Source organism: Bos indicus, chromosome 27, assembly GCF_029378745.1.
Source record: "Bos indicus isolate NIAB-ARS_2022 breed Sahiwal x Tharparkar chromosome 27, NIAB-ARS_B.indTharparkar_mat_pri_1.0, whole genome shotgun sequence".
NCBI lineage: Eukaryota > Metazoa > Chordata > Mammalia > Artiodactyla > Bovidae > Bos > Bos indicus.
In genome coordinates this window covers 15,119,267-15,135,908 of record NC_091786.1, presented here as the reverse complement: position 1 = coordinate 15,135,908, position 16,642 = coordinate 15,119,267, and the positions used below count along the sequence as shown (strand labels likewise).

Genomic DNA, 16,642 nt, shown 5'->3' with positions numbered 1-16,642 from the left:
AAAGCTGGAGTAGCAATCCTCATATCAGACAAAATAGACCTTAAAATAAACAAGATTACAAGAGATAAGAAAGACACTACACAATGATCAAGAGATCAATCCAAGAGGAAGACATAACAATTACAAATATCTATGCAACCTATATAGGAGCACCTCAATACATAAGACAAACAGGAACAGACACAAAAGGAGAAATTGACAGTAACACAATAATAGCAGGAGACTTTAACACCCCACACACACCAATGGACAGATCATCAAAACAGAAAATTAATAAGGAAACACAAGTCTTAAGTGATACATTAGATGAGATGGATCTCATTGATATCTTCAGGACATTCCATCCAAATGCAGAATACACCTTCTTCTCAAATGCTCATGGAACATATTCCAGGATAGATCACATCTGGGGTCATAAAACAAACCTCAGTAAATTTAAGAAAATTGAAATCGTATCAAGCATCTTCTCTGACCACAATGCTATGAGACTAGATATCAATTACAAGGAAAAAACTGTAAAAAACACAGACACACGGAGATTAAACAATATGTTTCTAAATAACCAACTGGTTACTGAAGAAATCAAAAGGGAAATAAAAAAATTTCTAGAAACAAATGACAATAAAAACACGACAACTCAAAATCTACAGGATGCAGCAAAAGCAGTTCTAAGAGGGAAGTTTAGAGCAATACAATCCTACCTCAAGAAACAAGAAAAACATCGAACAGACAACCTAACTTTACACCTAAAACAACTGGAAAAAGAACAACAACAACAAAAAATTAGTAGAAGGAAAGAAATCATAAAGACCTAAGCAGAAATAAATGAAAAAGAAACAATAGTAAAGATGAATAAAACTAAAAGCTGGTTCTTTGAGAAGATAAACAAAATTGACAAACCTTTGGCCAGACTCATCAAGAAAAAGAGAAGAATCAAATCAACAAAATTGGAAATGAAAAAGGAGAGGTTACGACAGACAATGCAGAAATACAAAGGATAAGAAACTATTATGAACAACTATATGGCAATAAAATGGATAACCTGGAAGAAATGGACAGATTCTTAGAAAAGTTCAATCTTCCAAGACTGAACTAGGAAGAAATAGAAATTATGAACAACCCAATTACAAGCACTGAAATTGAAGCTGTGATCAAAATTCTCCCCAAAAACAAAAGCCCAGGAACAGATGGCTTCACAGGAGACTTTTATCAAACATTTAGAGAAGAGCTAATGCCTATCCTTCTAAAACTCTTTCAAAAAATTGCAGGAGGAGGAACACTTCCAAACTTATTTTATGAAGCCACCATCACCTTGATACCAAAACCAGACAAAGACAGCACAAAAAAAGAAAACTATGGGCCAATATCACTGATGAACATAGATGCAAAAATCCTCAACAAAATTTTAGCAAACAGAATTCAACAACATATTAAAAAGCTCATACACCATGACCAAGTTGGGTTTATTCCAGGGGTGCAAGGATTCTTCAATATATGCAAATCAATGTGATACAACATATTAACAAATTGAAAGATTAAAAACCATATGATCATCTCAATAGATGCACAAAAAACCTTTGACAAAATTCAGCACCCATTTATGATTAAAACTCTTCAAAAAACGGACACAGAAGGAACCTACCTCAACATCGTAAAGGCCATATACGATAAGCCTATGGCAAACATTATTCTCAATGATGAAAACTGAAAGCATTCCCCCTAAGATCAGGAACAAGACAAGGGTGTCCACTTTCCTCACCATTATTCAACATAGTTCTGGAAGTCCTAGCTACAGCAATCAGAGAAGAAAAAGAAATAAAAGGAAACCAGATCAGAAAAGAAGCAAAGCTCTGTTTGCAGAAGACATGATACTGTACATAGAAAACCCTAAAGATAGTATTAGTAAATTACTATAGCTAATCAGTGAATTTAGCAAAGTTGCAGGATACAAAATCAATACACAGAAAGCACTTGTATTTCTATATACTAACAATGAAAAATCAGAAGGAGAAATTAAGGAATCAATCAATGGTTGTTCACCATTGCAACAAAAAGAATTAAATATCTAGGAATAAACTTACCTACGGAGACAAAAGAACTGTACACAGAACATTATAAGACACTAAAAAGAAATCAAAGATGACATTAACAGATAGAGAGATATTCCATGTTCCTGGGTAGGAAGAATCAATATTGTGAAAATGACTATATTACCAAACAGAGTCTACAGATTCAATGTGATCCCTATCAAATTACCAATGACATTTTTCATAGATCTAGAACAAAAAATTGCACAATTCACATGGAAACACAAAAGACCCCTAATAGCCAACGCTGTCTTGAGAAAGAAGAATGGAGCTGAAGAATCAACCTTCCTGACTTCAGATTATACCACAAAGCTACAGTCATCAAGACAGTATGGTACTGGCACAAAATCAGAAATACAGACCAATGGAACAAGATAGAAAGCCCAGAAATAAACCCATGCACCTATGGATATCTTATTTTTCACCTTATTTTTGACAAAGGAGGCAAGAAAATACAATGGGGCAAAGACAGCCTCTTCAATAAATGGTGTTGGAAAAACTGGACAACTACATGTAAAAGAATGAAATTAGAACACTTCGTAACACTATACACAGAGATGAACTCTATTAAAGACCTAAATGTAAGACCAGAAACTATAAAACTCTTAGAGGAAAACATAGGCAGAACACCTGATGACATAAATCAAAGCTAGGTCCTCAAGACCCATCTCTCAAGATTAACGGAAATAAAAACAAAAGTAAACAAGTGGGACCTGATTAAACTGAAAAGCTTTTGCACAGCATAGGAAACTATAAGTTCAGTTCAGTTCAGTTGCTCAGTCGTGTCCGACTCTTTGCGACCCCATGAACTGCAGCACGCCAGGCCTCCCTGTCCATCACCAACTCCCGGAGTTCACCCAAACCCACATCCATTGAGTCGGTGATGCCATCCAGCCATCTCATCCTCTGTCGTCCCCTTTTCCTCCTGCCCCCAATCCCTTCCAGCATCAAAGTCTTTTCCAATGAGTCAACTCTTCGCATGAGGTGGCCAAAGTACTGGAGTTTCAGCTTTAGCATCATTCCTTCCAAAGAACACCCAGGACTGATCTCCTTTAGAATGGACTGGTTGGATCTCCAACTATAAGCAAGGTGAAAAGACAACCCTCAGAATGGGAGAAAATAATAGCAAATGAAACAACTGACAAAGGATTAATTTCCAAAATATACAAGCAGCTCATACAACTCAATACCAGAAAAACAAACAACCCAATCAAAAAGTGGGAAAAAGACCTAAACAGACATTCGTCAAAAAGACATACAGATGGCTGACAAACACATGAAAAGAAGCTCAACATCGTTCATTATTAAAGAAATGCAACTCTAAACTACAATGAGATATCACCTCACACCAGTCAGAATGGTCATCATCAAAGAGTCTACCAACAATAAATGCTGGAGAGGGTGTGGAGAAAAGGGAACGCTCTTGCACTACTGGTGGGAATGGAAATTAATATAGACACTATGGAAGACGGTATGGAGACTCCTTAAAAAAAACTAGGAATAAAACCACCATATGACCCAGCAATCCTACTCCTAGGCTTATACCCTGAGGAAAACCAAAACTGAAAAAGTCCCATGTATCCCACTGTTCATTAAAGCACTATTTACAATAGCTAGAACATGGAAGCAACACAGATGTCCACTGACAGATGAATGGATAAAGAAGTGGTGGTACATGTACACGATGGAATATTACTCAGCCATAAAAAGGAATGCATTTGAGTCAGTCCTGAGGTGGATGAACCTAGAACCTATTATACAGAGTGAAGTCAGAAAGAGAAAGATAAATATCATATTCTAATGCACAAATACAGAATCTAGAAAAATGGTACTGAAGAGTTTACTTACATGGCAGCAATGGAGAAACAGACATAGAGAACAGACTTACAGACATGGGGAGAGGGGACAAAAAGGTGAGATGTATGGAAAGAGTAACATGGAAACTTACATTGCCACATGTAAAATAAACAGCCAACGGGAATTTGCTGTATGGCTAAGGAAGCTCAAACAGGGGCTCTATATCAACCTAGAAGGGTGGGATGGGGAGGGAGATGGGAGGGAGGTTCAAAAGGGAGGGGATATATGTATACCTATGGCTGATTCATGTTGAGCTTTGACAGAAAACAACAGAATTCTGTAAAGCAATTATCCTTCAATAAAAAATCAGAAAGACCTAGATTTGAGTTCTAGCTTTGCCACTTAACAAATCTGTCACTTTAGTCAAGTCCAAACCTAACATTCAGTTCAGTCGCTTAGTCGTGTCCGACTCTTTGCGACCCCACGAATCGCAGCCCAGCCAGGCCTCCCTGTCCATCACCAACTCCCGGAGTTCACTCAGACTCACATCCATCGAGTCAGTGATGCCATCCAGCCATCTCATCCTTTGTCATCCCCTTCTCCTCCTGCCCCCAATCCCTCCCAGCATCAGAGTCTTTTCCAATGAGTCAACTCTTCGCATGAGGTGGCCAAAGGACTGGAGTTTCAGCTTTAGCATCATTCCTTCCAAAGAAATCCCAGGGCTGATTACTCAACTGCAAAATGGGATGATGATAGAACCCAACTTTTCGGGTTGTTGTTAAGAAGCAGAAAAATGAGAGTAAAGAGTTGGCCCAGTGCTTGGTACACATAACTGCGTAAAAGCACTGGCTGTGCAGCCATCGGATGGGTCACTTATGAAGCCTCAGTCTTCTCTTTTGCAAAATGGACATACTAAGAACCACCGTTCAGGGTTATCTTGGGATTAGACACCCAATGGTGGTGGTGGTTTGGTCGCTAAGTCGTGTCTGACTCTTGTTACCCCGTGGACTGTAGCCTGCCAGGCTCCTCCGTCCATGGCATTCTCCAGGCAAGAATACTGGAGTGGGTTACCATTTCCTTCTCCAGGGGATCCACCCGACCCAGGGATTGAACCCATGTCTCCTGCATTGCAGGCAGATTCTTTACCAAGTGAGCTCTGAGGGAAGCCCTAGACACCTAATAGTTAAGCAATACATTGTGTTTATTAATGTTATTTTGACATTCTTATAGCATGCCATCTCCCACCAGGCTCTCTGATCCTACTCTCCTTCAGTAAGTTTTTTGAGAAGGCCTCCTAATTGCCTTATCTACATCAAATTCCCCCATATACTCTACCTCGAGTTGCAGCACTTACACAGCTGCTGTTTTATGTTAACTTGCATGAAATTTTTGATAAGTTTCCTCTATATTACAGAGAATCTCTCTATCTGTTCTCTCCTGCTTCTGTAGTCATTGAACCCTGATTATGGATAGATACAATATCGTCCAGAAAAAGGACCACGTTTCCCAGACTCCCTTGCAGTAAGGTGGGGGCCATGTGACCAAGTTCTGGACAACGGATGTGAGCTGAAGGACAATATTCCACTTCTACGTTACAGTCTGAAAGCTGACAGGCATGCTCACCCTTCCCCCTGTTCCACAGACTAAAATGCAGACATAGGGGTGGTGAGCCCTCTTGGACAATGTAAATAAAGGCGTCTTAGGAACAGCAAAGCAACAAGCCTCATCTCTAATACAGTAGAGTCACATCCAGGTGTTACATGAGAGAGAAATAACTTTCTGTCTTGTTTATGCCATTTTAGTTTTAGGCCTTTATTATGGAAGTAAATCTCTCCTAACTTATTATCCTCCATTACACGATAAACTACAAAAGCAGAAATCATGCCTCTTTGGGCTAACCATTGTATTCTCAATGCTTAGCCACACTGACAACAGGACAGACTGAAAGGATTTTGATAAATTAATAAAGTGGAGTTTTGAACTTTGGAGCTCTACAGAATTAATGTAGTAATTCTGAGGTAATAAAAATATTCATAATTCCCTTCTCTTTTCCAAGTTAAATTTAAAATAAAATTTATAATCTATAAGTTTTAAATCACTATATTGTACACCTGAAACTAACATAATACTGTAACTTAACTCAATTTTTAAAGTTTTTAATTTATTTAAATTGTAAAATCCAGACGTTAAAATAAATGATTATTTGAGTGATGTTACCTATCAACAGTTTTATAAAACACTTTAAGCACCAGAATTCACTCCATTTGGCAGAAGTTGCTTACTGAAATTGTCAGTTAAGTTACTGAATCAAAGACCATTATATATTATCACTAGTTATGATTAGCCAGTTACTTATTAACAATCTGTTGTAACAGTTAATCTAACTTACACCTCCTCACAGAGACTCTAAAGGAAAAGTACTTACTGGATTATAAGCTTATTACAAAGTAACTAATAAATGAAATTAATTTCAATATAATCATTTATAAGATCATATAAGTATAATAATCCTAATAATTTTCTATCAACACGGTAAATGTGTTAAATAAAAATGCTGTATAATTTTAAATTCAGATTTCTACAACTTTTTCCAACTTTTGCTGATGTAAAAGATTAGTGGTTCAAGACTAATTTGTGTAAGAGTGTAAAGAATGAAAAAGAAAAAATACCTACATGATCTTTGCCATACCAATGTTCATTAATCATTATTAAAAATAGGATTTGCACTAGTATTGATTCCTTTAGGGATAAGTTTCTAGTTTCTAATACAATGAAGTACTTCTTTTTTAACAGTATTAAAGTGTCAGTGGAAAAAAGTCTCAATCTTAACTCCTTGTTCGCCAAAGACCACTTCCTTAGGTAGTAGAAGTGTATATCATACATCAGAAGAGAGTCAGTGTTTATCAATTATTTAAAATGTAATTCAGGTTAAAAATTAAACATAACAACTATAATGAAATAAAACATTTAAATTTATTTTTAAGAGTCCAATGGCTACCTTAAGAAAAACATAACTTTTTTGCTGTTTTTTGGGAGGGCTAGGGGAACTTATGTGTACTTTTTTTGCTTCAAAGCCAGGAGAAAGCTAATTTTTTTTTAAACAGCATTTGAATATCTTTTTCAAATAAACATAATAAAACATGTAGACATCGATCATAATCAGCAGATATTCTTAATCAAAAACATTTTAATTTGGATGTATTTCTAACATTATGAGTCATCTACAGTTAACATCTAAAACAAAAAACAGTTACTGTTAATACCTACTCTGAGGACAAACAATAGTTAATATAGTACACCTTAACCAATACAATCTTAAAAGATTTTATAAATGAACCTAATAGAGCTTAGTTGCACAAGCCCATATTCCTTTTATTACTAACTTCCTAGTTGACATTGCTAAATCAAAAATAAATACTAGAACTACACTTTTCTCTTTGTTAAAAATAATGATATGTTTCTAGACCAGGTTTTGCCAGTAACTAGTTGTTGGACCTGGAACTGGAATTAAGTCTCTCTAGGCTTTAGCTTCCTCATTTATGATGATGTAAGAATAGTTTCCAAAATTTGTCAGCTCAAAAATTCTCATGCTATTTTTATCTGAATTTTCTTGAATTTTATCTCAGAACTCAATTTCTACTATAAAAATTACTTCATTTGATATTCAGAATCAACTGTAATGTAAAAGAATATATAAGAAACAGAAAATTCCCAAACTGCCACTTTTCTCGGTTTTTTTTAATTGGATACAGTAATATTATGAAATATACAAACACAAACTGAAACCTCCTCCTTTTCAGAGGTTTACTCTGAGGAGTGCTCATTAAGGAATGAAAGGCAAAAGTACAAGCAACAAGAAAAAGGAGGAGAAACACTGAACCTTTATGTTACATGGGCTGGATTCGTTTAATTCTTTTCAGGACTGAATGACGAAAAGATATACAAGTAGACATAAGGAGAAAAACCTGAGTCTGAAATTTACCTCAATGAGTAATGCAACCATCTTTTTCCCATCAGCTCCTGGATTGGCAAGTTTGTTAAATTCCAAATCAAAATAAAGCTTGCACACAGCATTTTCAGGAATGACTTCATAGCAGTGTAAGAGATTTCTTCTGAATTGAATAATTCAAGATTGTTAGGCTTATATCTCATTCTTTTTAAATCATAGAAGCTGCTCTTGTATCTCAAAATAGCATATTAACTGTGATTTAATGACATACAACTATGACATTGTGAAGACAAGATAAAATGAACAACTGCTGACCCCAAGTTTACGGATCACAGTATCAAGAGTTTCCATCAAACAAGATATAATAATCACATTCTGTAACACTACTTAACGAAAATACAGTCTAACTTCATACTGTTATTTATTCACAGATGATTTTGATATCAGACATCACTTTTACATTTGCTTTTGATATTACCATGAAGCAAATTTTGTTTGAGAAAAGAACTTTCTCAAACTGGGATCCCGGGATCACATATACTTGGGAGTCCCTGAATTTTTAAAGAAAATTTTTAACTTTCACATTTTCATTAAGAATATTTTAAAAACTGCTTACACACATTCTGAATCATCTGACTTCAAGGAGCTTTCAACGCTCACATCTGCAATTTCATTCTCACTGGTACCAAGAGGAGTACGACTTTAAGAAGGGAAAGGTAAAACAGAAGCAGCAATAAAAACAGTGTGCCCACTCTCCTCTCAGTCTGGCCCCGGCTCTGGCCTCAGACGTTAAGAATGCTCAGGGGAGAAAAAGGTGTGACGTTAGCCAGGGGAAGATATATATACGGATTTCTCTATTTGCAGAGATCTCTACAAATGCCAGAAATGGAAAAAATTGACAGAATTCATGGCTCTGTCCAGGTGATAGAAAACTGAAAGGCATCCATAAATGAAAATTAACTAAAAATAAAGGTGTCATTTGAGTAATTTGAAAAAAGATGTATGACTTTAATATGGGTTATTAAGAACAGATGTTGAATTGATTGATAAACTGCTTAGTGATATCACATGCAAATAAAACATTTATACTAATTTGAACAAAAAAGTGATGGGGGAATCGCGTCATCACGTGGCACAGGAATTCAAACACACACAATTTTTCTCTCCTAGCACCTGCTGAGATTCAGTGTTGCTTATGACAAGGAAACTTCAGAATTCAATTCTACTAGTAAAGGAGTAACTAACTGGTGATTGGGAACTATGAAAGCCCAGGCAGCCTGATTTAACTTCACAAGCATCTCCAGATGAAGGAAATGTAACTTCAACGTGCTGTCTTTTAAAAGCTACTTACCGGGATTTATAATAAAACCAAAGTTGAGTATAGGTTGTTACGAGGTAAATGCGCTGTCCATCACCCACTTTGCATTCCAAAGCAAATACATGAACTTCCTTTATAAAATCAAAACTATCAAAAATTAGTAAAAATGCAAATTCAAAATCAACTATAGCTAGTAAATGTTCATATAGAATTTTACCAAATTGTCAAAAACTGGAACATTTGTATTATTAAAAATAAGAAAATTAATCACTAAATCAATGCCAGTCAAAATCTAGTTGTTTTTACTTCTATTTAGTCACTCAGGTAATACATGTTTAAGGCGCGAACATCCACACTAAAAAGAAAAAAAATAAATATTTTGTAATCATTTGACTTCCTACTGTAATTTTACTAATTTATGTAATTCTTAAAACTACCTGAACACTATTATAAAATTAATAAATTCCCTAGAACATACAAAAAAACATGGGAGCCACTTAAAAAATATATTTGCCTGTTAATCTCAAAAGCTTAAGCAAAGTTTTAAAATGCTTAACTTTAACAAGTTACTAGGGAAAGAAGGTCCTCCTCCTTAAAAACATTTAGCATATTTTTATTGATCATCAATGAGTGGAATCACAATATATTTCACTTATGCCGGATTTATGCTGGATACATGCCTCTTTTCATTATATTTTTTTATATTCCCAACAGGGCCCAAGAAGCAAACGATGTGCAATACACAGCTGCTTGTTTATTTTTGAGTACCATCCCCTTTGTAAGGCAAGCATGCAGCAAGCACATCTTCCTCCCACTATCCTAATGTGTTGGGAATTATGAGAAATCCACTCTACTACTCCAAAACACAAAGGGGACAGAAGAGAGAGAGAAACATGGGTGCTCTGGTAGAATGATTTAAGTTCCAGGGCTTATCAATGCTATGACATCTGAGACATTGTCATTTGCCATTGTTCCAATTCAAATCTCTGATCCCTAATTTCATCCTTAAAATCCCACACACCACTCACTCTCTTTGCTGATATTTCTGTGGGTATTATTTTAGTTTTAAACTCATACTATTATTTTTCAGTCCACGAACAGTCATTTTTCCTCTAAGCATAGCTTCATTTCCAAGTCATTACAAAATTTTTAAACTATTTGGCACCAGATATGTCACCCTTTTTCATTATTCATATAAAGTAAATGGTTAATGATTCATAGGGATATTTTTCCTAAATAGTATAAAAAGACTGCAATTAAATTCTTCTGGTAAAATATGTGGCCTGAAATGAAGACAGACAACAGAGTCTTTTTAGAAATCTTAAGTTATAGTAGCCCTAAAGAAAAAGATGAGTACAATTACCTGTTTACAGCTTTTAACAAAATTAAAAGCCTGAGTTTGCCGATGAAACAGTTTCCAAATGGAAGGTGGTTCTTCTGGCTTGGACAACCTCGGTCTGTACACCGAGGACAACGGTTTCCTCTCATAATGGGATGCTCGCTCCTCAATCTGCTTCAGTGTTGCTTCCCATTTTCTCTTCATTGGATCAGGAGTATGGGAAGACTAAATCTGTCCCCTGTAGGACTTCTATCAATTACAACTAAAACAAAACAAACAAGGATGTCAATTTCCGTCTTTGGAATATATTGTGTCTTGTAAAACTTCAAAATTCATTTCTGCTTGTTTCTCTGTCTGCTTCCACAGCGTGTTTTGCATGAAGTTTCAATGTGAAACAAGGACAGGAGGACTGGCTATCAGAAATCTTTAGATCCTGGCTCTTTCATCTGACAGTGCTACAGTTCTGAACCATTAATGAAGTTCGTGGGCTTCCCTGCTGGCTCAGATGGCAAAGAATCCACCTGCAATGCAGGAGACCTGAAGTTCCCTAAACTGTAATCAGCTGCAAAAAGACAAGTAACATATCTTTAGGTAGTTATCTTGAGGACACGTGCAATATGAAAATGTTTTACAAATTACAATACTTCATGTAAATATGTGGGTTTTTGTGGGTTTGTTTGCATCACTATGCATTACTATAACCATTTTGTTACATCAAGTGCCATCTACCTGGCCCAGATGGTGGGTGGCATTCCTGTGCTATTATTTCCTACTGCAGAATTCATTTCTAAGGCACCATTGTACAATTCTTAGCTCCCTTTTCCTTTTTGGCCCACTGTTCTTCTTTTCTCCTCAAACAGCTATTAGTTGGGAGGATAACCAGTGTATGAATGAGAAATTACAATATTGGCTAGTTTTGGTTTGGGATGTATGGTAATCATAAGCATGGTTTTAAAAAAGACACCATGGACTTTAGCCCACCAGGCTCCTCTGTTCATGGAATTCTCCAGGCAAGAATACTGAAGTTGGGAGGCTCCTTCTCCAGGGGATATTCCTGACCCAGGGCTCGAACCCCAGTTTCCTGCATTGCAGGCAGATTCTTTACCATCTGAGCCACCAGGGAAGCCCCAAATCAATCTTCATCTCTGTTAATTTAATAACTGTATTTTCATGATTAGTAAATTGAAATGATTGCATTTTAACCCTTTTATTAATGACACATGTTTTTGTTTGAATACAAAGCTTCCATGTTAGCCATACCAAGGTAAGGGAGTCCGGCAATACTTTCCCGATTTGGGATGGATTATGATTTACTTACAAAGGAAAAAGGATTTTTAGAAGAGGGGAAAAGCTGCCAGTGTAGAGAAAAAAATAGGGACAAATTCTCTGGCATTCCTCCCATCAAGAGCTGCCATCTAAGACCACTCCCGTATAGACTCTGGCCTTGGCCATGTGACTGGTTTTGGCCAAGGTCACATTGACAAATGCGAAGCAAGTAGAGGTTTAATAAGTGATTTTGCATGGGATTTGGCGATCCTGGAGTTCTGCTCTGAGAACCTCACACTATAGCTCAAACCTCACAGAGTTTTTTCCTGGTACCAAGGTATCCCAGCTGTTAGCCAGTACCACTAACTATCAGATATGGGAGTTAAGCCATTTTAAACGATCACCTGAACTCAATGCTTGAGTAAGCCTAAGTGAGTTCAGGTGAGAGATCCAAAGACCTGCCCAAAAAATTGTTTTTAAAGCCAGCAAGCTTTGGCCTAGTTTTTACAAAAAAATAGAAATAACTAATAGTTTCCTTCTTCACTAGTTTCAACTATGTTGTAATTTATGTATGCAGAAAACAGATATATTAGTTTCTCTTAAGTGACACAGTAGCATATACTAAAGCATTTGAGGGCAAAATCCCCATGTTCCTTTGGCAATGCATATCTAGGACTTTATTATGTTGATAAACCTACTCTTGAATGCTAGCAGAAAACTTTACAATGACATAAACTCACGAGCAAATAACATATTTTCTGGAAGGAAAAACAGAATCACCCTAGAAGATTAAGAGAGTGTGGGAATATTAGGACACTGTCAGGGGAAAAAACACATGTTATCCACAGATTTCAAATTTGACTCAGACTAAGAAATTTCATTCTCTGAGTTAGATTCAACCCACATGAAAATTATAAACCAAGAAACAGAAATAAAATTCTATCAACATAAATTTCATAACATATATGCCTAGGAAAGAAATACAATTTCATTGAAGAGATGGGGCAATTTTTAATACAACTGCGTTAATTTTTCAATGTAAGTGCTGCTGCTCCTTATTGCTAGATTCTGACTATTATTTTAATCTGCTTCACACATGGATAAAAGTCTCCTCCATTTAGACAGCTAGGAGACCACTAGTCTCCTAGCTGAGAACTGACTTTATGAAACTAACCTTTAATAAAGTCCACCAATTACATAATGAAGAAAATAAACTACAGAATCCAATCAGATGTGAACTGACTAGTATCTAACAAATAACTGGCTAAAAATAACCATGTGGATGTTCACACTTACAGCATCAGGAAAAAATTTTTCTGGTTTTGTAAAAATGTTAGTATGACCACAGAAGTATATATAAAAGTCAAGGTCACAATAGAAAGCCAATTTAACACTTACTAGACTGAGGAAACTGTCCATGTCAACAGAAAAAAAAGAGAGAGAGGAGTTCAAAATACATTATGCCCTCTTGTTCTTTGCACAGTTTTAAAATTGTAACAGCGGGGTCGAAAGACAACTGGAGCTTAGACTATCCAAGCAGCAGGTGTGAACGACAAAAGCAGAGGAAGTGGAGAACAGATAAGCATCTGGAATTCTGGTTTTGGACCGTCATATTCCTTATCCCTACACCCTGGGAGAATATCACCACTTAGAAGTGCTTTTAACAACTGGTGGGGAAACTATTATTATTGTATATATATAATTAAACATGAAAACCCCTTTTCACATAGGGACCATAAGTATTTTTGTAACAATTTCCAAGCCCCAAAGAAAAATATTTATTGTATTTTAAAATAGCAGGCTTAAGTGCTCTTTTATTTCCTAGATTTGCACAGGAAAGATTGTTTAACCATTTTGGATACCGATTTTATAACTAAAGCTAGTCAGGCTGGAAAAAGGCTGGCTGAGTATTTTTAGAGTAACTGTAGAGAGAGAGGGCAGTGAGAACAGGGGTGCACAGATGACTCAGAAGCCAACCTAAGTAGCCTTGGTTTCCCTAGGATTATGGCTAGACTTGCTCATCTGTTGACACTTTACCACCTGGACAGTAGGTACATGCTTCATGGTTACTGGCTTCCATGCTAGTGGTAAAGAATCTGCCTGCATTGCAGGAGATGAGGGCTGGATCCCTGGGTTGGGAAGATACACTGAAGAACAGCATGGCAATGTACTCCTGGAAAATCCATGGACCACAAAGAGTCAGACCTGACTGAGCGCGCGCACACACACACACACACACCAGAAGAGCTGAAGCCTGCCTCCCAGGGTTCTCTCCAGCCCAGTTCTCCTAGTTTGTCTAATCACAAGTCAATTTCTATTCCCCACTACAACTTCTCCCTCTGTCCTGAGAATAGTTTCAACAGTATTTTGTGTTTTCTGATATGTATGTTCCAGTTCTAATATTTAGTAATGTTCTAATATTTGGCAATGTTTTCTTAATATCATTCCTTTCAGGGCCTCTTGTAATACATTTACACTATTTCTCCCACTGCTAAAGTATTCATAATAGAGTATGTGACTAAAACTTCATTTACAGTAATTCAGTTTATTTCCCAGATGAAATATACTCTTTACATAATTAAGTATACTGATTGACTTTTTCTTTTTCCCCCTTCCTTCAATCATTTTGTCTATGCTTGAACAGAGTAACTCAAATTTAAACTTCCCAAAAGTCTCCTGTAAGGAAGAAAACATTCAGTGGTGCACTGTTTTTTTGGGTTTTTTTTATTCTTTCACCTTTCTACCCTGCTCACAGGATTTCCCAACCAAACAGCCTAATTCTGCCAGACTAATCACCCTTAAAACCATTTTCAGTAGCCAAGACATACATGGAAGTAACCTGAATGTCCATCAACAGAGGAATGGATAAAGACATGCAGTATACATATACAATGAAATATTATTCTGCCATAAAAAAGAGTAAAATAATGCCATTTACAGCAACAGGGATGAATCTAGAGATTATCAAACTAAATGAAGTCAGACACAGAAAGACAATATCCTACCGTATCACTCATATGTGGAATCTTAAGTTTAAAAAAAAAAACGATACAAATGAACTTATTTACAAAACAGACAGATATTGCAAACAAGCTTATGGTTCAGTTCAGTCGCTCAGTCGTGTCCGACTCTTTGGGACCCCATGAATCGCAGCACGCCAGGCCTCCTTGTCCATCATCAACTCCCGGAGTTTACTCAAACTCATGTCCATTGAGTTGGTGATGCCATCCAGCCATCTCAAAGGGGAAATGTGGTGGGAGTGGGAGTAATAAATCAGGAGCTTGGGATTAACACATATACACATTACTATATAGATGACAGATAACCAACAAGGACCTTCTGAGTAGCACAGGGAACTCTATTCAATATTCTGTGACAACTTATATGAGAAAAAAAATCTGAAAAAGAATGATATATGCATAACTGAATCACTCTTGCTGTACACCTGAAACTAATCATCACTGTAACTCAACTATACTCCAATAAAAAAAATTTTTAAGACCATTTATGTAACGTTTCCATAATTAATCACTCATTAATGATTCAGAGCATCACAACACACACTCAAGTTTACCTCAGTAAGTCCAAACTCTTCAAAATCTGGCCCTAAACCACTGCCCATTTGATGTCTTACTATTCAGCCTTCTCACCAAATGAACCATAAGGACCACTGCCTGCAAGATCTGGCCCACTCCTGCACATTTCTCTCACCTGGAGTGCCACCCACCTTCCCCCCAAGTCTTTCCCCTGGAGGCCCAGATCAAGTACTGACACCTGGGAGACACCTTTATAAAAAGAAATTTCAAAACTCAGAAGACATTGCCAACTGTTTTCCTCTAAAGTTTCTCTACGTAAATTAGTGTAATTTACACAAAACCCACTCCTACTGCTTTAACTGGAGCATCATTTTGATAAGAAAGTTTAGTACAGGAAGCGACCTGAGCCTCACTATGGGGTGATGGGACTGGTTTAAAAAAGCTAGTCCACTAGTTATCTCTTACAAATAACTGTATGCCAACCACTCTTCAGGTTGGGAGTAGGTCCTAGTCTTCAGTTTTATGCAGCAACAAAGGGACTGCCAAACACTGGTCTTTTCTCAATCTGGGAGGCATAAAGGCTTTATTCCTAGGATCTGAGTTGCATAACCCTTACCAAAAGCAAACCAACCTTTTAAAGCCCAGGTGCGAACTGTTATTCCTACAAGGGTTGTTGAAAAGACATTACCACAATGTAAGAGCACATATAAGCACTGTGTATGTAGCCATACACAGAACGAAGTAAACAAAATATCGCCCTGATTTATACAGAAGTAAACCTCGTGGCTCAGATGGTAAAGAATCCGCCTGCAATGAGGGAGACCTGGGTTCGATCCGTGACTCGGAAAGACCCCCTGGAGGAGAGCATGGCAACCCGCTCCAGTATTCCTGCCTGGAGAATCCCGTGGACAGAAAAGCCTGGAGGGCTAGTGGGGGAAGGGGCAGTGAGAATGGGCGGGAAGAGACGGTTTACTCTCCCGGAAGGCCCGCTGGTAATGTCCTGCTCTCTGCCCCGGGGTCCGGCCTCCGTTTACCTCCAAAACCTTCGCGGGGGGCGGAACCCGTGGCTCCTCTGCGGCTGGCTGGACACGAGCTCTGCCTCCGGGGCGGGACGGAATCTTCAAACCGAGCGCGGGAACTGGGCCGGAGCAGGAAGTGGGGGAGCGCGCGGGCCTCCAGGGAGGCGGCGTTCTAGAGCAGAACCGGGACCACAACCAAGCGGCAGCCAGGAACCGCTTGCGCAGCGTCGCCGGGACGCGGGAGCTCGCACGATCCGTGAGGGGGCAGAGTTGTCGGGCGTGGCGGGGTCTGTGAGGGGCGGGGTTCCGGGCTGGGCGGGGCCTTGAGGGG

At 37.7% G+C, this 16,642-nt stretch overlaps 1 protein-coding gene across 11 annotated transcripts in view; it reads right to left on the bottom strand.

Annotated features, from left to right (window-relative positions):
• Positions 1-16,582, bottom strand: part of PRIMPOL (primase and DNA directed polymerase) — a 46,462-nt gene extending 29,880 nt beyond the window's left edge. For 4 of the 11 annotated variants that reach the window (XM_019953579.2, XM_070781712.1, XM_070781717.1 and 1 more), the window contains exons 1-4: positions 16,327-16,582; positions 10,515-10,752; positions 9,185-9,282; positions 7,867-7,996 (exon numbers count right to left, since the gene is read on the bottom strand). In XM_019953579.2, coding sequence (XP_019809138.2) covers positions 7,867-7,996; positions 9,185-9,282; positions 10,515-10,694 — 408 coding nt within the window. In that variant the 5' untranslated portion in view covers positions 10,695-10,752; positions 16,327-16,582. The other 7 variants (XM_070781714.1, XM_070781709.1, XM_070781710.1 and 4 more) reach the window with 7 other exon arrangements.
• Positions 16,583-16,642: the final 60 nt, after the last annotated feature.